Here is a 24,947-nt window from a genome sequence, read left to right on the forward strand (position 1 = left end):
TCACCCATTTTCAAGTCCACACTTTCCACATCCACATTTCTTAAAGCCTTTCGGTTTTTATTACTGGTCATTAAGTCTTGTTGCAGCTTTAAAAGGACTCTAAGCCACAGGGTTTAAGTTACATTCAAATTACTAAGCTTTACAGCCACTCTGCCGCAGGCATTAAATGTACACATATGTTCACTCTATATGTTAAAGGAAACAGCTGTGCCCAGTTTATTTTGCATGCCCACCCAGATTCTAGACATCATCTTCAATGAGCAGTTTTTTTAATTCTTTTTCCATTCGCCTTCCAGTCTGATTTTCCTACAGGACTGGGTCACATCGGGTTCCCACTCTGCGTGTGGGCCCTCAGAGCTGCCTGCTGAGCTTCTGAGCTTGCCTTTCTTTTGCATTGAAGGCATATTTTGTGTCCTGTAGCTGTTCTATAACCTCCTTGGCTTCCTTCATCTCCACAGCGAGCTGGTTGTACTTCTCCACCAGCTCCTGGTTCTCTCGCCGGAGCTCCACCACCAGCTGGCTCAGCTCCTCGCTCTGCCTTCCGCAGTGCGTTTTCAGCTGCTCCATCTCCGACAGTGTCTCCTCCATACGCTTCACCAGGCTCTCCAGCTTGTCCTTGGACATATTTGATGGTTATTTATTCACCTTTACGGGCTTTTCTGCTCTGCTTTTTGTCCAAGCTTCGTGTCCTCTCTCCCGTGCCGCTGAGTGTCTGCACTTGTTGTCTGCGCAGAGCGATTAACGAAGCCTAATCCTCAGACGTCCCTCCCTGCACGATAATCTCCTTATTAGCACTATCCTGGGAAACCTCTTACGTGCACAGGTGTGATACACAGCCACAAAGTCTCCTGGCTAAATCGACTCCCATTAGAGGATGACAGTGATTGGCAGATTACCTCAGTTCACTCTGTGGTCTCACATGCCCAGTAAAGGAGCTTAAACAGCCACAGCCACAGATGGATGTGGAAAGTTATAGCTTTCATGTGAGGTGTTAAGTCTTACTTTCTGGCTTACCATTAGTATTAACCAATATGAATGTGTCGTATGTATGAATCTATATTAATTAAAAGTACCTGCCTGTAGTGTAGGTCCCCCTGACCCCTGTTTCAGATGCTCAGTTGTATTGAGCTCTTAAGATAGATGGTAGAGATTAAAGTAACATCACTATGAGTACCAGGACACAGTGTGTCCAATCAGAATACCCAGCATCACACTACCTCCCCCTGGTAGCTTTCTTCCCATAGATCCTGCCTCCTTCTCTTTCCCAGGTAAACTTGCACGCACCACAGTGGGATTCATCCACGTTCCATTGCTCTGTGCTCCACTCTGACTGGTCCATGAGATGCACTCTGTTTCTGTTATTTCTTTTTCTATTGTGCAGACATCATCTGCAGACATCACCAGACACACTGATGAGTCTTCGCTGCCCATGACCCTGTCACCAGTTCACCGGTTGTCCTTTCTTTGACCACGTTTGGTACACACTAATCACTGGATGCTGGAAAAACCTGGTAATATCTGCCATTTTGGTGATGCTCTGACCCTGTTGTCCAGTCATGACAGTCTCACTCTCGTCAGGCGACTCTCTCACACTAATGACTGTTCATGTGCTGAGTTACATCTCACAACTTTTCCAGGTGACATTGTAAAAAGATAATCAGTGTTATTCACTTCACTTGCCAGTGGTTTAAATACTGACAGGTAAATCCCTTCATAGTGTAAACGTCTATGAGGGGATTTACTGCACTTTTCCAGCAAATACTTGCACATCCATAAAGTCACATTTGGGTGCATTTTCACTTTTAATATTTGCAGTGTCTATATCTATGTCAATGCAGCACATGAGACTTGTGTGTCTTTCAATGAAGGGAGAAAGTTAAAATAAAAAAATCTTTTTTCCCCCTTGGTGAGAAGCCCAAAAGAGCTTCAAGTGCAGGGTATAACTTAATCTGAACAGAGCAGGTTTCTGGAATCAGTGCAAGGAAAGCATAATGGAATTAACTCGTAGGTGTTCACCGGTCGAGCTGCAGGATTTGCATGCCAGGAGGAGGCCTCACTGAGGGCTTGTTAGGTAAATCACAGTATGAGGCTAAATATTCTGGGTAAACTGCCATACTGTGCCACTGTCCCAGCCAGCGAGGCCAAACAATCCCCATGGTGACAGCAAAAGCGGCCAGTGCCCCAGGCTACATGCCAACTGCGTCTGTCAGCCAGCTGGCATCAGGGGATGCTGAGTGCGGAATGCCAGTTTACCAGCACGCCGAGGAATTTCCACAATGTTCCCACCGACCCACGTAGTTCTACGACAGTCTCATGAGGGATTGCTCACTGAAAATCAAAAAAGGCTAAAGTGTTTTTCAACTATTTGAAGGTTGATGTTGATCCTGACCTTTGTGGGGAGTGCAAATGAAAAAGAGAACAATCTAGTTCATAGCTTTTGTGCTGAAATGACTAAATATCCTGTTTTGTTTCCATCTCGATTCATCTGCTTAACTAAATATTTGATCCAAGTGCCTGAAGAAGTCACTTGGATGAGTGACAAAATGTTTCTCCCACTGAAAACGCTCCAGAGGAACAGAATCAAGATACAGAGACATTAATTAACAATTCTGTTAATTTAGGGCAGCTGTGGCGTAAACCTTACATTTGGTGGTGGCCCGATACATTAGCTATGAACTGTAAGTAGCATAAAGAGCAAAGACTTCCAGGAAGTCACTATAACTGTGGTCCCACCGTTTGTACAGGTGGAGAATGGATATAGAAGCAGATGTCTGATAAGAAACTGCAGCAACAATAAAACAAAAAAGGCATTTCCAATTTTATTGTTTATTTTTTTATTTAAAAAAAAGAACAAAATTCGAATTGGAGGAACCTTGCATAACACACATAAGCATGTGAAGGACAAAAAAAAAAAAGAGCCAGTTACCCAGGTTATTCCCAAAAACCAAAAGGGGGGGGAAAAACAGTCTTTTTAAAATCTCGCCTCTTGAATTCTTCTCTTTGCAAGCATGAACCTCTAGTTGAATAACAGAAGTGCTGGTCACCTTCCAAAGTAATGTGCAGGCTTTTTGTTCTTACACATATCATATTGCTTTTTTAATTTTTTGAATGAAAGTTTTTGGTTTTAATCTGACTACAGCAGTCTGCTTCATAAGTAGAGATTAAGTCGTTTGCAAATTGAGGTGTCAAATTGAAATAGATGCACTCGTTCACTAATCAGGTTTTGACGCTCAACAACTTCACATCACTGTTTTCACACGCTCGCAGGTTTTAATAAACTGGCAGGAATCCAGTGAATACAGTCATGTCTCTAAAAGTACTGTTTCTTTTCTGCATATGTTTGGAAAAAAAAAAAACCCAAAACAAAACATAACTATCTGCTTGTAAGTAAAATCATTTCAGTATCGATGTAGCATAGTTCCAAAAAGCACCAGGCGAGCATCATGAGGGCAGCTATAGCCTAAAGGTTCAGAGTTTGTGACCATATGATCACAGGTTACAATCCCAATCGACAGGTTGGAAAAAAAAATTAAAAATAAAGACAACAAACTTTGAGTCGGGAAAGAGAACAAAAAGGATGTTTCTGGCCTACAACAACAACTACTTAAATGCCCTTGAGCAAGGCACTGAACCACCGGCGGCTCCAGCAGAGCTCCTCAGTGGCAGACAAGTCTCAGGTGTGAGTGTGTCACTGTAGTGCTCTTTCCTCCCTCTACGAGCTGCGAATTCAAATCTGATTCCATTTAAAACTGGGGGCAGAAAACTTGGTGAAATGATGTAATGGGTGCCACAATAACACTTATTATTCAATCCAAGAGAGAAAAGTCTCTACTATTCACATAAGGAAGAGCCTCACATGATCAAAGCATCCATTTCAGCGTACATCAATCAATCACACCTGCTTCAGACTTCTGCGTGTCTAAAGTGATTTTTTTTTTTTTAACCATTCTTAGCAGTGAGAAAAGCACACTCTGGTGACTGATATCTTATACACAATCAAACTACACATTTCTATCTATTATCACTATCATCACTGAGTGTCCATTCGTTTGTTGAAGGCTTGGTAATCTTCGGTTTAGTTCGGGGCCAGTGGTAGCTCTGCAGTAATGCAAACAGATGTGACAGGAAGGTTGTTCAAAGTCTTTAAAGGAAGATTTCATGAAAACGTCTCCCTTTGCTCAACAGCTACCGCTAAGGTGTCCCTGAGGAAGGCACCTGCTGTAAAGCCACAGCTGTAGAAGACTGCGGTTGGACCGGGCTTCTCCCAGTTTTGAGTGTGTGTGTGTGGGTGGGTGTCTGTGTGTATGCAAAAAAAGAAAAAAAAGGGCACTGCTGAGAAAGGAGCGGATGAGCTCTTATAAAGCTTCCCTGGATAAATAAAAGTAAAAGCTTCCCACTGGGTTTGGACTGCGCCTGAAGCTGTTGATCAGCGAACGAACTGAAGATGAGATCCCAAGCCGAGCAAGAAGCGTCGCTTCTTGGTTTAACACAGAAATACAAAGGTTTAAGATCAGCTGTTGTGGAGAATACGCTCCTTTGGTGCCAGAAAAAAAGGCAGAGCAAAAACAACTTGTGTCCCAGCATCATGAGCTCTTAGGAGGGGATGTGGGGGCGGGAGGGGCCCCAGCATCGCTCTTTGTTCCCCGGCTGTGAAGGGGCTGCTCTCATGTTGTTGGCCGGAGAGCTATGTGGGTGAGGGTTATCAGGGCAGCGTCCTGCTAAATGTAGAACTGGTGCAGCGCCAGCTTGTCCATGAAGGGCCGTACCAAGTTATCTGTGGCGAAATAGAAGACGAGGCCGAAAAAAATGGAGATGGGCAGAGCGGGGAGTGCTTTCTTGAAGATGGCGAGGAGGAGCAGAGTCAGACATAAGCCCTGCGGGGGCAGAGACAGACAAAATAAAACACTTTGGAAATAGCACACTGAGTAATTGTATACCAAACAAAATCAGCGCTGAAGGAGGCAAAAAATTGCTTATTATGTAATCAAGAGGTTTACATAAAGGGGGGCGGGTACTGTGCACAGAGAGAGGGTTGAAGTTGCGGTGAGTCGAGTATGATACCAAAATAAACAGCTGATCACTCACAATGAGGATGGCTACGAAGCAGGCGAGGGTGGTGTTCCAGTCGCCGCTGGCCGTGGCTGAGGCTTTTCCCACCAGCATGCTGTAGAAGATGAAGTCTCCGAGTCCCAGCTTGACACCCCCTGTGGAGGGAGAGGGACGCCACATTCAGGGTGGAGTCAATTCAAACCCAAGTTTTGCTTCAGCCACACACCCTATAACCCTTATAGAAACCTTTCCTTGTGTGTAATTACTGTAAAAACAAAATCTCTCACCCCATATTTACTGAAGCTTTAAGTTAAAACAAGCACTGGCCTCAATATAGCACAGAGATGAACACTAGCAATTTCCGTGAATAATCGCTTCCTAATTTTCTCAGTCCCAAAATAGTTCCATTCACACATGCCCCCAATTTCACAGAAAAGGGATCACTTCAAAACATTCCTAAAATGTTTAATGTCTGAGTAGCTGATGATTACACGCTAAGAAGAGGAAAGCAGACAATGTGAGAATTCACAGGTTTGAATTACCGAACCCGGCTTTTAAATGTTTTACACTTTTAAAATCTAAAAATGACCCTGACGGGTTTTGTTTTTACTTAATAGCTAATCTGGATGATTTAAAGTATGATACTCAACTCTATGGAGCACGATAAAATATTTTATGTTTCAGCAGGCAGCTGTTTTCAGAAAACGGAGGTATGATCTTTGCCCATTTTAAGTAATACTTGGAGAATAGAGTGGAATAATTCACTGCTGCACAGACACATAGTTGCAGGGAATACTGGGCTTAAATCTGCAATCCTGCACGGACGCCAACGTTAGTAAATATACTTGGTCCATTACTTAACATTCTGTTTATGCTTCCATCTGCCCTGTGTACTTTGTACTACATAAGATCCAGCAGTAACCACCACTTACTCTCCTCATCATCCTCTTCAACAGGAGGACGCGCTGAGGGCATCTGCTGGATTTCCCGTCTGGTCTCCTCGGTCGACTGGAGCGGCCCCAGTCGATGCTCCTGCTGGCTGACCCAGGACTGGGTGAAACCTCCATCGTCCTGTGACGGACTCGATGGGACCGGAGACGCCAGTGGTGCTGAAAAAAGATACCAGTCAGGTTTGAATAGTAACCGTCGAGTAGGGCTGTGCGATATGACCAAAATCTCATATCCCGATATAAAACATCTATCGTCCGATAACGATATAAATCACAAAATTTTAACACTGTCTGTAAATTCTGTGAATCTCAGGCAGCTCAACATGCGTGAAGTGTTTCCAGCTGGGCGTCATGTGAAGTCGAGTGTTTTAACAGACGCATGAAACTATACATTTTTAGTCATAAGCCGCCGTTTTCTTTGTGAGTATTTATTACATGGCGTGCTGCGGGGAAAAGCCTGTTTGAGTCTAAGGTTTATTTTTTAGCACCTGACGGCTCTTTTTTAATTCTCATCCGTAAATAATCTGCTCTTTCACGTGATTCAGTTTATTTTGATCAGTAGGATCTTGAGCTTTATTGTGAAAGGTTTATGTGGAAAATAAACAAGCGGACACGCGATGGTTTGACCGCCGTTGTTGCTAACGACAACGCATAAAAACAGGCGCTTGTCCGTCTGTAGTGTGGTTATATTAAATATAAGAGAGAGAGAACTTTAGGAAATTAATATAGCCACTACAGTGACCATCAAAAGGATGAGAAATATTGCCGTAAACTGTTTATTTTGCGACACCACGAAACAAACGATAGCGTAAAATGAAACGACAGATGTTTTGATATCGTCATCCGATATATATCTTTATATCGAACAGCCCTACCATCGAGCACCAAAGTCAAGCGCAGTCCATCTCTTTGAGTTGTTAGTTACCTTCTTGAGGCTCTTGTTGAGGCGAAGCTGCTTCTGTCGAGTTCCTATTTGGCCTGTCTGTGTCCGCCATGTTGACGAGCCACACCATCGTAGCTGGAGAAGAAGGTTTGGGAGATCGGTTTGTGTTAAGAGCCTTTAAAAGGTAAATATAAGTTAGCAACAGCTGAAGCTAGAGTGCTACAAACACATCTTAAAATGAGCTGAAAACAAAACAAAAAAACTAAACTAAACAAGCACTATATGAAGTTGAAGTGTCCATTAAAGGAAACACCATCTGTTTAAGGGAAGGGAGACATTCTAAAACAAAGCTTAAATTTATGATTATTTGAACTATTGAAAGCAGAAGAAGTTTCATTAGAAATAACTGTGCTGAAGGTAGCTGAAGTTTCTGATGATATTTAAAAACATTTGAGTGTTTGAATGGAGGTGAATGGTTAAGGTCTCACTGTTTAAAGCAGGATGTGTGATACTGACTATATACAATTAGGTCCTTAACGTGTACATCAGCGGTCCCCAACCCCCGGGCCTCGGACCGGTCCGTGAGTCGTTTGGTACCGGGCTGCGAGAGTAGAGGCTCAGGTGTGAAATGTACGGTTTTCAGGGTTTTTATCGGTTTTCAGCGTTATTTTGTTATTGTTTTTATCGTTAACTCGGTTTTCCTGGGTCTTTTCACGTGTGTTATGAATAAATCTTCTTTTTTTCGGTACCGGTACTACTTTTATTTTGTTGTATTTATCCGCGACACCTTAAAGGCTGGTCCGTGAAAATATTGTCGGGCATAAACCGGTCCGTGGCGCAAAAAAGGTTGGGGACCGCTGGTGTACATGTTTTTGTAGTTTTGCCTCCGTAAAACCACCACAGAGAATTTTAAACCAAAAACCAATCGAGATGTGACTGAAGTGCAGACTTTCAGATTTATTTCAAGGACTTTAACGCAAGTTGTATTAACCATTTAAGTTGCAGACAATTTTATACAGTCCTACATTTTCTGAGGCTCAAATTAAACTGAAATAATCTAAAATATAATGATTGTTTTACTAATTGGATGAAAATCATTTGCAGTCAATGACGCCGCGATATTTAGAATCAATGGACATTATTAAATGCTGGCCTTTGCTATAGCTACCTTCAATGCTGCATGTGTGTGGGTCTTTCTGCTCTCCGTTTAATCTGCAGTAAATGAAAAGTAAGCTCTGCTGGTTCTTGGATCTCGCTGAATCAGAGCAGATACTGCAGCCCTGTACACTTCACATTCATCCTACTACTTCTATCAGCAGTCGCATCATCATTAAACACTAGTGACCCTGATTGTCAGCCAGACATGGCCATGGCATAAAACTACCTCCACCATGTCTGTGGTTTTCTTTGGCTGATGATCAATTTGTGTCCTTCTCCATACTTTTCTCTTTGAATCATTTAGTTACAAGTTAGTCTTCGTTTTGTTTATCCAAAGATCCAAAGAACAAAAAGACCAGATTAGACTCTCCTAAACTGTGTTTTGTACATTGTTGTAAACTCTGTATTTCCCTGATTGTAGACCTTAACAAATGTGCCGAGCTCCTGATGGAAGTTCTTCAGGCAGACGTTGCAAAGTTGTTTTCTTAGTGATGAAATTAATTATATTACCATGCTATTTAGTTTAAAATGACAGTGATAAGCTATAAATTACAAATGTACCTCTTTAAATCAATTTTAGGCATTATGTCTGCTTAATTTGTCATGAAATAACAAGAGATGAATTCTCTCCTGTCATTTAAAAGTCAGATTAATTTTGAGCCACTGAAGAAAGGGGACTGTGTATAAAAATACCTATAATTCCTAAGTTCTTGATGTAATATGCTTTTAAAACCCCTTAAATATCAGCAAAAATCTGCACTTTAAAAACATTACGATTGTTTGAAATTAAATCCACTGTGGTGGTGGTGGTGGTGGTGGTGGTGTACAAAGCTACAAAAACTGTTTGTTCAGCAAGTTATGGATTTAACTGTAACACAACAGAAACACTGGAAACATTACATTTAGAGCAGAATTGGTATTTCTTAATCTACAAATAAAATCATTTAAAATGCTAAAAATGAAATTAAATCCCTTAAAGAAGAGGAAAGACTTTAAGTATGAGAAGAAAAATAACATTTAAAGTAAACGTACTGAGGATTTCATTTGCCCATCTTTGTTTTAATGCAATAAAATGTTACTAAATGTAGTGGTGTAGGCCTGCGGACATTGTCCATCTTACAAGAATAGATGAGAGCTGGAAAGATGGGCTCATTTCTCTCTTGAGCAGTCTCCACCAGGATCCTCAGAGGCCCTTTGGGACAGAGCACTGCCAACAGATCTGCAAGAGAAAAGACGACAGAGGCCAGAAAAAGGATGTTAGCTACTGAACAGAGGGTTCTTTAAGAGGCCAAATGACCTGATGTGATATCTTCTATGAACAAGGGGCAGGAGCTTAAGTTAACATGCACAGTTTCTGGCAGTCCCAAATCTCTAAAGGGTTTACTTCCTAGTTTATTGAAACACGGCATAATTTATGATACATCCAAGTATTACACAACACTGTGATCTGTGGCTAAACTCTGATTCCCAGTTAAATAGTGTTCTTGGAAAAGAAAACTGCCACACTAACAGGAAATCTAATTTGATGACGCTTGATATACCCTGGACTTTGTCCCAGTGCGCTGCCTTTGAGGAAATACACAAATTAGAGATGGACCGATCCGATATTACGTATCGGTATCGGTCCGATACTGACCCAAATTACTGGATCGGATATCGGCGAGAAATAAAAAATGTAATCCGATCCATTAAATATCAAAAAAGCACCTCACAAAACTTGCTACGCGGGTTAACTCGGCTCATAACCGTAGCACGTAGCAGCAGTGTGCATCACGTGATAGAGCGGCTGTGTGTATTTGTAGCCTTGCTAGCAAACCAGCATTTCATCTATGAGGACGTTTTCCCAGAGAGAAGTAAAGCAAGTGTGTAAGTTCATCTCTGAATGTCTGTAAAGCGTTCCCACGTTAAGCTTAACAACCATACCTGGAGCGACTGCCTCTCTCTCTCTCTCTCTCTCTCTCCTGCTGCTTCAATCGGGTGAAACAGCTTAATGATCAGCTGATCGGCTTTTCTGTCGCGAGTCCGTCTCTCTTCTTAGTTTTTGGCCCACTTCTCACCAGAAAGAGGAAACCAGCGGCTGAACAACAGCAGCAGGTTTAAGCTTGATAAGCTGTTGTTAGAATTTATTTAATATTACTTTCTACACCAGGATCTTTTTCTACGTAGCTGACAGCTGGTAACTGTGCAGGGGCGGATCTAGCAAAGTTTAGCCAGGGGGGCCGATAGGGCATGAACAGGGAAAAGGGGGCACAAAGACATACTTTTCTTTCTTATTCTCATTTAAAATGTCTAGTTTTTAATAATTATCTGATTCTTACACCCAAAGTTTTAATCTTGTGTAAAATATATAGAAGTCCATTACTGTATATAGTAACTGTTAAGTCTAATATACCCTAGTAAGCTATACTACTTTTTCCTTTGGGAAGATACCATCTGTGCAGTCTGCAATTCTGTTGAAGAAAGATGTTGAATCTATTTAATTATTCTTGAAAAATAATTTATTTTTGTGCATTTTCCCCCTGCATCAAATTAAATTTGATTACATCGATTAAGCATCATGAGGAAGAGGGTGGTTCCCTATTTTTATTTTTTTTTGCTGGGAGTTTGCAACCCTATTAGTTAGGTTGCTTAAAATTTCTTCTAAGTACTCTTTAAAATACCAGAATAGGGAGGATGGAGGAGGTTTAACTTTATTAGATTGATCAGTGTTGCTGAACTATGACATATTTTGGACGCAGTGTATTTTTTACATACAGGTATAACAGAATAGCTTTAGTGTTGTTATTTATTTAAACTTGAGTATAAACTTATACAAAATGCAGCAAGATATTAAAAAAACGTTTTGTTGATTAAAAAACACACTGTATCGGATTCATATCGGTATCGGCAGATATCCAAATTTATGATATCGGTATCGGTATCGGACATAAAAAAGTGGTATCGTGCCATCTCTAACACAAATCAAGACAAAAATATTAAGCAAGCTTTCGGGCAAACACACTTCCTATTTATTTTTCTATGGCATACACGCAAAGTGATTTAAGCCTGGAACACTAACTCAAAAATTCCTCTGTGACTGACACCTAATCTATCTAAATGTTTCTTGTTGCCACCACTGATTTGACAGTTTGAGCATCTGTGTGTGCTCTCTGGATATCAGGTTTGGCTTTTAGCCCTTCTGCCCCCACATTTCCATTCCTCACAGACTTTTCACCCCATTTTCAAGTACTTTTGTAAATGTTTTAGCTCTTGAGAAACATTCTTCCCTCTAGCAACGAGATATTTCGACGCTTGCATAGATACCACTGCAGAGAGAAAAAAATGTTCCTATAAGTAAGAATACATTTACACAGCGGTGTTCAGTTAAAAGTGTAACAGATTGGTCAAGATTAGGTTTTATTTCAGAGTTTATTCATTTATCAAAAATATAGAAAAGGCTCAATTGCTTAAAAAGTTTTTGTTTAAAAATCAAAAGTTTATATATCTTAAAAGTGACATTTTAAAGTTTAGCTTTTCACCCCCCCTCCATGCTTTTATCCAGCGAAACCGCTAAAAGAAACCAGATGACTGGATATTAGCACACAAAAACATCTTCAAAGGTTTGATGAAGACTTTAAAGAACACAGAGGTCAAAAAGCAGCGTGCGAGACTTACCGTAGACAGATATGACAGCTAATATGAGCCAGGCAGTCCACTCTGGCAGGTACTTGATGAAAACCAGGGCCATCAGGGCGCTGATCATGATGAGGTAGGCCTGCTGGAGCCGCAGAGGTCCCTTCCAATGAATACACATCATGCCCACCACTCCGAAATTCCAGATTATTATCGCTAGGGTTACGTAGTCCATGGCCAGATTGTAGGTCTTAAAAACCTCTCTGTTTGGACAGAGTGAAAGCATAATGAATTAAACTGCTTGACACTTTGAAATGTTTGTAACAACTGCATTAAAAGTTAAGTTGTGCAGCTTACTTGAGGTAGATGTAGGAGAAGAAGAAGAGCAGGAGGAGAGAGGAAAGGAAGAGCCAGCCTTGGATCACCTGTGAAAGCAAAAATCCGCATTATTTACAGAATATTTCACCGAATCTGTGCTTGTAAGACTCTGTATCTAGAATTTGATTTAAACTACAATATTTGACCCAAAAGGAGTCGCCTTTGGGTCTTTAATGAAAATCTGAGTCTCTTTTATCCTCCTGAAACCTTTTTACTTCAGGGTATGACCAAAATATGTGATTATGGTCACTAATATGTGGCTCACATTTTCTCCAACACTCATTCAACTCAATTTCTGCTACCATTTCTTCCACCCTAAAAATCTCATGTAATGGGAATTGGTTCACTGATGTACTCCAGTCCATGTTCTTACCACTTATCCTGTAGTATAGCTGCATTTGCTTTGCCTGCAGAAGGTTTGTGGGTGGGGCTTCTGTAGTCACACAGCAGTGTTCATGAGATGACCGTATGAGAGATGTTGTATTATTGCCATCACATACAGCCCAAGAATAGCAAAAATTGATCTGTGTTTGCAGCAGTCTGAAGCCTGTGCTTTTAGCTCAGACGGTTTACTTTTATATATGTTGCAAAGCCATGTTTAATACAAGGTAGACCACAGGAAACACAATGGACGAGCAGAAAACAGCATCAATGAGAGCTGTATTTGTATTTGTGATCACTCCATGATTAAATTGCTATATATTTCATCACACTTAATCCCTGTATTTTTTATTTTAGTCTCCAACTCAATGTGTAAATGTATCCATTATGCTGTGCATTCTAGCAATGGAAAGGGAAAACAATGGTGTCTGTTTCTTATAACTACTCTCTGCTAATTCAACAAAAATTATGAATGCAAAAGTCAAGTATTGATTAAAAACTAAACCTTTCAATAATAATGAAGGAGCTTTGATAAAGGATCTGCACTGGTCACTTCACTTAATCTGCACTGGTCACTTCACTTAATCTGCACTGGTCACTTCACTTTATTGTCATTGATATTTATATTTAAAGTGCAATACTGTAATTTTCTGCTGCTCATTCCTGTGCAATATCCCATCTACCCTCCCGTCATATTTCTTTTCAAGATTTTCTTATTTAATCACTAGTGTACATATATTTATATTTATAGATACATATATATTTAGTCATCTTTTCTCTTTTACCATGGCTCTCTAATATTTAGCTCCTTACTATTTTTATATTTTATTTTATTATATTTTCTCCTACTGTATCATGCTGCTGAGTGACTGCTGCTCGTAAAACACATTTCATTGCAATGTTGACCCTGTGCTAACTTGCATATGACAAATAAAACTTGAAACTTGAAAGGAAGCAGTGATTTCGAGCCGCACCTTAACTTTATTTTGTTTCTAACACAGTCACAGTTCCTGAAATCATATTTCTACAACTTGACTGGGGATCTACACCAACTGACAGACAACTTAAAACATGTTTTGTGTTGGGCGCTTTTCCACAGGAGATTTCTGTATTTATTTTTTTATTGTTTTTGTTTTTTTGTTTATCTAAGCCGTACAGCTAAATAACAAATTATCACGAACACTATGTTTCTAGTGAAACTATGTCTTTCCAACTTTAATAAGTTTAAACAAATCCTGTAAAAAAGCCTTGAAACATTAAGTATTTTTACACTCTAGGGTGCAGCTAATAAGACTATATACGTGGTGCAGCAAGATGTTAGAGGTGTTAATCTGTACCTTGTAGCAGCGGTACTTGTATAACATCACCAGCACCAAAGTCATAACGATGATTACAGTGATCATGATGGTGGCATTCAGAATGGAGTTGAGGGCTCTCTGTCCTACTGTGTCTGTGTCTTCAGGGAATGGTGTGTAGATCCTGAAGCGACAGATTAAACACACAGACACACACACACAGTACGGTTACAGTTTTGGAGCTGATAATTCAGGGGCATTAAAGTCTTCAGAAAAACTAAAGATATGTAAGATTATCTTTCTGTGGTTTGAGCCCAATTCAGGCTCTCTATAAAGATCTTAAGCATCAACAAAGCTACACGTATTACTGTCTACATGCCCAAAGGATGGAGGAATGACACAAGCACATTACATTATCTATACGTAGTGGCAGTTCTCCTGCACTGCATGTCATTCAAACAGAGGCTCTAATGTGAGCCTTGGATCATCTCATTTCCCTATTACAATCAGTGTGAAATGGACCATAGCACTTACAATCTCTGCCCGTCATTCTGGGTGTAGAAGCTGACAGATTTTATGGTTGCCACGACGACCACCATGCAAAGCGTCACTGGGACAAAAAGCATGATGACATGCTTGGCCCCGTATTTCAAAGTCAGCTCCTCATCCTCCTCCTCCTCTCTTTCCACCACTCTTGGAGCGGGAGCAGTGGGGGGTTGCCCATTCTGCTCCGGGCTGGTGCCATTGCCACCTCCTCCACCGCCACTATCACCTCCTCCTCCAGTTCCAGCTCCAGCACCAGCTGCTGAACCTCCTCTGGACCGCACTCTGGGCACACCAGTTTCTTGTGGTTTCTGGGTGGAATCTGGGGATCTGTTAGCCTCCTGTTGGTTCTGCTGATGCAGGAAAACAGCCATATTTGAAATGCGTGAAAAACAAACAAACAAACAAACACACACAGTTATGCCTCCTGTTACTAAATAAAATTCCCTCAGACAGTTTTATCAGCCCCTACCTACTATGATAGAGTTCAAAAATGTATCTTACATATACATAATGAAATCTCTGAACTAAGATTTTGCCACACAAATGTCTAGTGGTGTACACATTTGCCTAACAAGTGAAAAATCCCCAGATCAATCACATGAGGAGACACAAATCCCTTTAGGTTTGTGCCAGGAACGCTGTGGTGACCACCTTGTGAATAAAGAAGCAGCCAAAAGTAGTTTCTTCTTTATATTGGCAAATTAAATGTTTTCATTTAGCCACTTTATTTGCTGAAATTGAAAACAAATGCACACCAAAATGTGAAAGATTAAAACTAAATGTTATCAGACGATCCATATGTGCACTTAACTGGCTCACCGCCTCTCCTGCTCCAAGGATAACAGCAGCGTGCTTGTTCCCACTCACCCTGAGGATCTGTCCCGTCAGGACAAAATAAGGACGCAACTCAAGGAGACTGCGTGAACTAAAACTGTCAGGCTGCCAGACGAGTCGAGACATGCGGCAGCCTAGACATGAAGCAATTGTACCAGGTACACAGAAATGAAGACAGGAGGCGTCTCCAGAGATCTGAGTAGTGAAAGCTGCCAGAGCTTTTAAACAGGCTGCTGTGCAAAAATGACCTCGCTGTGTGGTATGCTGCTTTGTGTCTCAGTCCTGGGAATTAGGCCAATATTGGTCCCAAGGACAAAAGAGATACAGACTGCTTTTCTGAATAAATTAACCAGGTATGTAGTGATACTGTAGCAGCATGCCCTTCCTAGCCAGACTTGTCACTCTGACAAATCTGGCTGGAAGACAGAAACAAAGTGTTCCCTTAGCTGAAATATAGATGCAGTGTATGAGTTCAACTGTTGTAGAGCACGAGGCTAAGCACTGTTAAGTGCACTATGACAGTAAAAAGGGACTTTGACTTATTCACTCCACTAAGGAGGAAATGCCTTTGTTTACAGTAACAGCAAACTTCAGAGCACAAAGCCAACTTGTTCCTAAAGCTTCTATGTATGATTTAAAGGTTAAGGGTTGTGCTGTCAGTGGAAACACACTGCTCCTTATCAGAATATAATCACCCTGTTCTGGGCAATTTACTGTAACAGAGACCAAATTAAATTATTAAATTAAAACTACTCAACAGCACATGATGTTACAAAGTGACTATGAAACAGACTCTTACTTTACTTCCCTCTTACTGAGACTCTTGTGTGGCAATCATTAACCACTACATTAACATAGACGGATATAGCATTAGAGCCACTGTGAAACTTTATTTCATACTGACCATATTGTTTTCGATATCCTCTGCATTGTTCGCCATTGTTGGCTCGGTGGACTCTTGTCCTCACATGCAAATCGGAACTTTTCAACCCTGATGAAAGAGAAGTGGGTCAATAGAGCATATAACCACCAACACAGGAATAAATCAAGCGTGTAAAGACAGAGAGAGTCATGTTTTGTGCAGATTATAAACTAGATTAGGCAAATTTGTTATGTGAAATGAAAGGGACAGTGAAAAAAATCAATCAATCAGAAAACATGTTAAATATCAGTGATTTTCCATTCCAATATGGGTGTCCACAGCCCTTTGCTGCTCATCTTAACTACTTTCCTGTCTACCGGCCACTGTAAAAATGTTAAAAGTCAACCTAAAAATGCATGTTAAAAACCTAAGACCAATATAAAATACTAAAGTAGCACTAATTAAGTGGCAGGAATTTACTTAGTGGTGGAATTCAGTGTTTCACAGAGTTGGAAATCATTTTAAAGGACAATTTCACACTTTTTTAAATACATTCTTCTCATATTTTAAACAGTTCCAGTTATTTCTCAAAAATATTACCTGTGAAATCGTTTCAAAGACTTATCAGTCATTCCATATTAATGAAAACATTTTAAATACTAGGATAAACCTATCAGGCTTAAATAACAACCTTGATTGTGCTAAATTATGTTGATGTGTCTATCTTTCAACATAGGGGCCTTTCTTATTGTAAAATAAGGAGGAAATGGATTTTGATAAGACTTCAGTTTTAAGAGATAACAACACGATATGTCAAGGTAACATTTGAGCCACAAATTAGCCTTGGTCGAACTTCAATCAATCAATCAATCAATATATACAAAATGTGTGTGTATGTACACACACATTTTGGGGGGAGGAGATCAGACAAGGGCAGTGTTCACTTCACAGCCATTGTGTACAAGAAGAATGATTGCGCTGATTAGTAACTCTTCTTGTGTATACAGAGACTCGTGAGAATTGTATTTGAACCTGTACTTGAAGACTTGAAGATATCTTTGAAGGCCATAAAAATAAAAAAAAAATAAAACATCTATAGGAATGTAACGTTCACGTTGCTGATTACACGCCGGGAAATCCAAAATCTGTATTATTTGATCCCTTCTTCTTGCTGACTTTACATGCCTATCAGAGAGAAACCAGTAAGCTGTAACGTTGATTATCTAGCTGTAATAACTACTCACACAGGTCATTTTTAATTGGAGATTCGCTAAAATGGCTAGTTAACGATAGCCAATAATGTAATAATGATAGAGCAGGCTGCGACCGCTGCGGGTGGTTAGCGCTGGGTAAGTTGCGTAACCCAAATTTCAAATGGTTCCTGAAAAGGTCCCTTAAAAGAATGACACTTACCTGCTATAAACGCAAGATAATTTCCTTAATTTGGGGGTTCTCGAGTCGGGTTTAAACCCGGGTACTTTCTCCTCTTTGTTGTTCCTGTGTTCTCGCAATACATCCGGCTGCTGCTGGAAACTACTTCCTGTAAAGTCAGCGAGTGTTCAGGATCAAAAAACAGTTCGAGATTTGTGTGTAGTCTTTATTGTTTTGCCAACCTCGTCGAATTAAATAAATTCTAAGGATGAAATGTTAGCTTTTATCGCCATACCGAAGCAGTGATAAGAAACCGAAACAAATAGCTTGAATTAAAATAGCGCATTTTGTTCTCAGCTGGTTGTTCTTCCGGGTAACAAAGGTCAACAGAGGAGAAGACGCAAGGAGCTAAGAAAATCTGCAGAGAGCTACTCAAAAGCGTCAAAAAAACATGGTTAGTACGTTTTGATGCACTGTTTGCAGGAATGATTTGTACGAAGAGCAAAAGCAGTGCGTCGGTTTTAGCGGGTCATTTCAGCAGAGCCGGGTTTGTTGTAAAAACGATTTGTAACGCATAGTTAGCATGAGTGGGCGTTTGGCTGCAACAAACCTCTAAAGAAATGAAGCACATTCACGACTGAGAGACTAGCAGCCTGAGGCGAACATATTATTTTAATTACTTTTATTAACAGTTTTTTCACCGAGACGAATAGTTTGCTGTAAGCTTAGGTGTACGTCTATTTGTTTATAATTCATTTCAAAATGGGCCGTTTAGATTTTGAAACATTTTTGTCAATTTTTTAAATTGTTGTTGTGGTTGGCCCCCAAAAATGTCCACTGTTCTTAATATTCCTCCATCAGTCCTAAATTTTCATGAGAATTAGTCATTCTAGGTTAATGAGCCAGATAAGATTTTAAAATTGCGTAGTTTTTACCAACAAAACCAAAATATTGCATTTTAATATACCATGTGTAATAACTTGATTATAACAGATGGAATGTATTTGTTAAATGTAATGTAGTTATTTATTTAATACTCAATGTGCCTTATATTGAAAGACAATTACATTAAATAAAAGTAAAAATGTTTGAAAATTAGTAACTTAGGTGACAGAACTGTGCAAAAGTCTTAAGCCACTCCTCATTTCATTATGTTTTGCTTCCAGTCAGCCAGAAATTTCTGTACTATTTTTAAGGGGTTCTTGAGCAGCAGTCCTCCAGTCTCACACAGGGTTAAAATAGTAATTTTGCACCATCAAGATGACTACAAAGAGTTACTAGCTGAAAACTTGGCATATTTTAGCATGCCGTGCAGAGTGCATGGAAGAAAATTGAAGAAACCTGACAAAATAAGTGGTAGGCTAAAAAAGAAACTCTACACCAGATATCTGAAAGTTATATCCTTAAGAAATAGCAAATAAATAAATAAATAAATTAAACAAAGACCCGACACAGGATCTGAGAGATGCAGTAAGAAGCTATTTTTAAAATGGGTAAACAGGAAGAAAAGGCTGAGGTATTCCAGATTATACAACAACTGGACTGAAAATCAGTGGGAACAGGTCTTATTGAGAAATTTGTCCAAATTGATAGAATTATGAACACAAGTAGCACAGATGTTGATCTACTACGTAAAACCATCAGCAGTGCATCTGATTGGCAACACCTTAATTTTTCAGCATGACAATGACCCAAAAAAAACCCCCACAAGCAATACAGTAAAAGCATACCTGGGTAGAAGAACACACTGTAGAACACTATCAGTCATGGATTGGCCTCCCCAGAGCCCAGGCCTCATTATTAGTTAAGCATTGTTGTATCATGTTGACATGGATTGGAAAAACAAAAAAGGTAGCCAAAATCCAAACAATGGCATTGAATGTCCTTCAAAGAGCCCTGCAGAGCTATTCCTGAAGGCTACTCAAAGACATGACAAGAAGCCTAAGATGGTCAGAGCAAATATTGCTTCTTAGAACTATAAACTGTTTTTGCCTCAGATTCTATATTCACACAGAAGTACACCCCCACAAACTAACGAAAAAGACATTTGAAGATGTTGAATTGAGAAGGTGACTTGTATTATCAGACTAACAATAAGTATTTTGTTTTTCAGTCTCACACCATACTTCTGGTACAGCCCACCAAGAGGCCGGAGGGAAGGACCTACGCTGATTATGAGTCAGTCAATGAGTGTATGGAGGGTAAGCTGGTGGTTCTTTGTTCTTTTGTGTATTGCCCTTTCTTTCAGTGATATGTAATTCCACTCCACACTCCCAGGCTTTCATTGTTTACATGTACACAGCTTACGTGCATCCACCTGAAACTTTAGTCAAACTTGGAAACATCATGGAAACTTTACAATCTATCTTGAGTCTGTAGTGTTAAAATATTAAGGGAAACTGGTTATTTTCACCCGACATGTATGCAACTTGTGTTTACTTACGTGAGAAAACATTTGGTTGTAGTGGTCAGGCAGTTCAACTAAAACTGTCCAGTAAACTCTGGTCATTTGACAAGTAATTGTCAAATAAGCATTTCATATGGTAATAATCTCCTGTTTCTAGTAGCACAGTTATCTTTCTTTGACTTTAGGAAGGAATTAATCTGTTATGTTATTATTTTTACTGCAGTATTTCTAATCATAGACTTTTCAGGTATTTATTTTGTAAGGTATTCCTTATTTGCATCAGAAATCAAAACATTGTCAAGTGAATATGGAAATAATTACTCATTGTGAGTGTAACATAGCATATTTCCCCCCTGCACAGGTGTATGCAAGATGTATGAGGAGCATTTAAAGAGAATGAACCCCAACAGTCCGTCGATAACATACGATATCAGCCAGCTGTTTGACTTCATTGATGACCTGGCTGACCTCAGCTGTTTGGTGTAAGTTTCATGTTAAATTATTAAATTGGTTTTTTTTATATCCAGCTCTGTGCATGTCTTCTAAACCTATGTATGTGCAAAGCATAATTAACTGATGGTAGAGAGTGATCAGTTTTTAAAAAAACAAGAGGAGTCAATAGAGTGTTAAGTGTTTGCCACATCAGTGCATTCAGTTCATGATTCTGCTTGCTAAAGCTGCTGGGCAGGACAGATTTAAATAGGGGGGTGGGGTTCTATAAAAAAGAGAAATAAGTCTTGATGCATGCTCAGGCATCCAGGTAAAGAAATCCCAAAAAGTTGATTCTGTTCATCTGGATGTAGCATTTTCAGTGGGGGAATCGTTTCGTCACTCAAATGACTTCGTCAATCTCAGCTGAATGCAGGTTTCCCCAACCTTATAAACCGTGGAACCGTGGAACGTGTCCTCTCTGGTGGGGAAGGAGCCTCAGTTAGTATGTGAGGTTGCACACACAGCTTAGGCTCCAGAACCAGTCTTGTGGAAAAGGCCCGGACTCTTTCTCAGTTGGGAGTTGCCCTTGGTGAGAGGCGGCGGCCTGGGGTGGGTATCTTAGCATCCACTCGGCTTGCTGCCTGTACAGTGGGGTTTTTCCCAGTGGGTGAGAGGGTTTGTTCCCTGCACCTTCGGGTTGGGGAACAGGTCCTGACTATTGTCTGCTCCTATGCGCTGAACGACAGTTCAGAGTACCAAGCCTTCTTTGGAGTCCCTGGGTTGGAGTGTTTGAGGGTGCTCCACCTGGAGACTCTTTCTTTTTACTGGGAGACTTGAATGCTGACGTGGGTAATGACAGTGAGAACTGGAGGGGAGTGACTGGGAAGAACGGCCTACCAGATCTGAATCCGAGTGGTGTTCTCTTATTGGACTTCTGTGCAATATATGTGAGGTCACTGAGACATATTATCAATTCCTTGGTGGCAGGGCCCTTGTGGTGGATAGTGTTCGCCCTGAGTTCCTGAAGGACTTGGCCCACATAACTGGCAATAAGTCAGACCCCAGTGGGTTTTGGACTCTGCCAGGGCTGCCTTGGCATCTTGTGGTTGCCTCCAGCTCACACTGGAGTGGTTTGCACCCAAGTGTGACGCACGGGAATGAGAATCAGCACTCCAAGTCTGAAGCCGTGGTCCTCAGCCAGAAAAGGGTGGAGTGCCCACTCCTGGTCAGTGACCAGTTACTTTAACTCCTCCACTTGGGGCAGTATCTTGGGTTCTTTTCACGAGTGAGAGAACGGGAGATCGACAGACCGATTGTTGCTGTGGCTACAGTGATATGGGCACTGTACTGGTCGGTCGAGGTGAAAAGGAGGTTGAGAATAAAAGCGAAGTTCTCAATTTACTGGTCAGTCTACGTCCCTGCCGTCACCTGTTGTCAGGAGCCTTGAGTAGTGACCAAAAGAAAGAGATTGTGGATAAAAGCAGTGAAAATTAGCTTTCTCCAAAGGGTAGCCTAACCCTTCCCTTAGAGAGGGTGAGGAGTTTGGCCAGCCGGGAATGGAACAGAGTAGAGGCGCTACTCCACCACATCGTTAGGAGCCAGTTGAGATGGTTCGGGCATCTTAAAAGGATGCCTCCTGAATGAGGTGTTCTGGGCATGTCCCACTGGGAGGAAGTCCTGGGGCAGACCCAGGACATACTGGAGAGGTTATATCTCTCAGCTGGCCTGGAAACACCTTGGTGTTGGGGAGAGGGAGGTCTGGGTTTCTCTTCTTCGGCTGCTCCCCCTGCAACCTGGCCTTGGATAAGCAGAAGAAGATGGATGGATAGGTCAGTACATGGACTCTGCGCTCAAACCAGCGTTCCTCCCTGTCCAGGATGCGTACATCCTTATCATTGAAATAATGGCCACTGGCCTGTAGGTGTAAATAGACTGCAGAGTCCCCTGGCCTGACGAGTTAGCTCTTCTGTGTTGTGCTATCCACTTAGCCAAAGGTTGTTTGGTTGCCCTGATGTATAAATCATGGCAGGTTTATGTCGGGGAACCGGATCCTTGTGGTGGACCAGTTTTTAGCGCGGCATGTTTTGGGGATGTTTGTGGATGTGTTATGCTCCAGGTAGTCCAGGAAGGATGAAGGACAAGTGCTGCCTAAGCAAAAATCTTTAGTGATCCCTTGTGTGTCAGGAGTATCGGAAGAGTTTAGATGCATTTTCTCTAGACACCACATCTCTGTGGCTTTCAAACCTCACAGCCCATCCTTCTTCAGTGGTGCTAGTTTAAGTCATTATGCAAATGTACTGTTTATAAGAGACTGAGACTGAAGAAGTCGCTTGGATGAGTGACATTTCACCCACCAAAAAACAGTACAGCCAAATGAACAGAATCAACTTTTTGGGGCCATAAGACAAGTGATTAAGAAATGAGATGAATGCTGCAGAAACTCGTTAATCTCTGGATTCATCACACAGAACAGTGAAATGTGTTTTAATTCAAGTTAATTATTTTATCTCTGAGTGCGCTCTCAGGGATGCTGTTTATTCTAAAGTGATAGCAGCAAATTAGAACTCTAAAACTTTTAACCAGATACATTAACATATTAAATGCTACTGTCCCACAGCCTGATAGAGGAGATGTAGAAATCACTTTAGTTTCTCGGCAGATCAAATGATCTGGGCTACATGAGGCTTAACCGCAGATTAGGACCGAGTATAACAACATTTATGCAATTTCTGCATCGCAAAATTAATAAAATTGCATTTCCATGACAATGTGGTGTCCAGTTTGCACTTTATTTACTGTTTTTAGGTTCAGCTTAACAAAATGCACATACAAATTTATTTCTCCAGCGGAGGATCTATATTGTGCTTACAGCATGCTGTAAGTAAAAGAATCAGTGAAAACATGGCACTTTCACACTATTTTAAAACCAAACCTGCTCCCCAGGTTATGTGTTCAGCATAAATTATCATGGCGAGAGCCACCCACGACAGAAAATAACTGTCTAACCTATTAATCTCATTTCATTGTACACCCTTCAGGTGTAAGAATTTAGATGAGCAATGTTGAGACTTAAAAAAAAAAAAGATATTACAGTTATAGTGTCACACTTGATGTTTTGTATTCTTTAAGAAAAACAGATCAGCCCCTCCTCGAGCTAAAATCTGTCCTCAAATTATTTAGAACCCATATCTTTTGATGATGACAAATCAATGACAGTCCTTTTTTTTTTTTTTTTTTCCCCAATCTTTTTGTCATCTGCTGGGTTTTCTTATTTCCTTCATTTAGATTTCTCCATCACAAAGCTGCCAAAACATGTATATAATTCATAGAGCAACCCTACAGGGATATTTCCAGCAGTTTTCTAACACAGTTTGATTTGAAACAAAGTCTTTAGCAGTAAGTTCGCCTTCTAAAAAGAGCTTCTTTCCAGCTTTTTTTTTCTGCTGCATTTGGCAGGAACGGGCACATCTCAGCATCAGTGTTTCTATTAATATTTTTTTAATGCTCATGGCAGTGAGTGAAAACCACATCAAGCTTTATAGAGATGTAGAACAAGCCAGCTGCAATAACTTGCCCACAGGTGATTTAGGGCAATTTGTTATTCTTAATGTGGGAAGTTCAAGCTCATTTATTCAGGCAGGATTACTCTGTTTGAGTTCCTCTGAGCTAATCGCAGCTCGCAAAAAGACAAATCTAGAAGAACAGTCGCTACTTAGGTCACTTATTTGCTCATGTTGGGTGTTTTTTAAAAATAAGGATGTTAATGTTTTCATTAAAAAAACTGAAGATCCTGGGCCAACCAGAGGGGGAAGGGGAGAAAAACATTGAAACTGAATTTAATTTTTGGTGCTGCCTCAGGTATCGTGCTGACACGCAGACGTACCAGCCGTACAACAAGGACTGGATCAAAGAGAAGATCTACGTGCTGCTGCGGCGTCAGGCTCAGCAGGCAGCGCAGTGAAGCTTCTGAGGAGGTGGCGAGTGGGGGGGTGGGGGAATCAGAATTATTTTTCCTGTCTTGAACTTGTTTTAAAAGTTTTAAGTAACTTGTTTTCAGAAGTTTTTGACTTTTTTTTCTCATCTCATGTGGGGGGATGTATTTTGTATTTTATTGTTGGACTTAATAAAGTTTCCCTTTAAATAGCAAAACTCCAGACTCTCGTCTTATTGTCCTATGTTCTGTATTTCTGTGTTCTGTCTTTTCTTTCTTGAATTGAATAATTTTGCTCATCTTTTATTTATTTTTTCTCTGTCGTATTTCCTTTAGTTGAATTTTTTTTTGTTTTCTTACTAGTTTTATTCTCAATGTCTTTCATCTACACTCCCTCTTGAACAGCATGTCAGCTGTAGAAAAGTGCTAATAATGACTGACTTTAGAGTACTCGTGAAGTTTTCCCCTTTTTGCCGCTGCTTTTCTGTTTACATTATTATTTTTTGTAATTGTGTTCTTTTACTGCCTTGTTCCTCATTTTCTGCACTATTTATTCTCCCCCTCTCCCTTCTGCTATCAATTTGTCAAATGTAGAAGCGTGCTGCTGAGAATGATTATTTGCCTTTCAGTCCTGCATGTTGTGAGGCTTCCAGTTTTGGCTCAACAATACAAAAGCAAATAAGCTTAACAAAGCAAATAAGCTCTGTGTTTAAAAAAGGAGGGGTTTCAAAAAGTATGGACTGATTTACATGATTTTTTTTTCTTTTTTATTATTATTAGAGGTGAGACTTGGCCCAACTAGATGCAGGGACTGAATTAATGAATAGCTTGGAGTTATTTTTCAGCCTTAATAGAAGT

At 40.5% G+C, this 24,947-nt stretch overlaps 2 protein-coding genes across 3 annotated transcripts; one reads left to right on the top strand and one right to left on the bottom strand.

Moving 5' to 3' along the window:
- Nucleotides 1-36: 36 nt before the first annotated feature.
- On the bottom strand, nt 37-17,495 carry psen1 (presenilin 1). Of its 2 annotated transcripts, none has more exons than XM_085143398.1 (11): nt 17,362-17,495; nt 15,991-16,077; nt 14,241-14,602; nt 13,749-13,890; nt 12,010-12,077; nt 11,695-11,915; nt 9,161-9,259; nt 6,925-7,017; nt 5,982-6,158; nt 5,086-5,204; nt 37-4,874 (listed from the first exon to the last, which is right to left on the bottom strand). In XM_085143398.1, exons 2-11 carry the CDS (start codon nt 16,024-16,026, stop codon nt 4,719-4,721), a joined length of 1,473 nt encoding a protein of 490 aa, XP_084999524.1. In that variant the 5' UTR covers nt 16,027-16,077; nt 17,362-17,495; the 3' UTR covers nt 37-4,718. The 2 variants fall into 2 exon arrangements, with proteins under 2 accessions (XP_084999524.1, XP_084999525.1); XM_085143399.1 differs by having other exon boundaries at nt 14,241-14,599; nt 17,362-17,494.
- Nucleotides 17,496-17,641: 146 nt separating this feature from the next.
- Nucleotides 17,642-24,255, top strand: LOC146495956 (enhancer of rudimentary homolog). The gene is made up of 4 exons (XM_085143403.1): nt 17,642-17,773; nt 19,433-19,520; nt 20,088-20,208; nt 24,017-24,255. Exons 1-4 carry the CDS (start codon nt 17,771-17,773, stop codon nt 24,117-24,119), a joined length of 315 nt encoding a protein of 104 aa, XP_084999529.1. The 5' UTR covers nt 17,642-17,770; the 3' UTR covers nt 24,120-24,255.
- The last annotated feature ends 692 nt before the right edge of the window (nt 24,256-24,947 follow it).

Source organism: Neolamprologus multifasciatus, chromosome 19 (assembly GCF_963576455.1).
Source record: "Neolamprologus multifasciatus chromosome 19, fNeoMul1.2, whole genome shotgun sequence".
Taxonomy (NCBI): Eukaryota; Metazoa; Chordata; class Actinopteri; order Cichliformes; family Cichlidae; genus Neolamprologus; species Neolamprologus multifasciatus.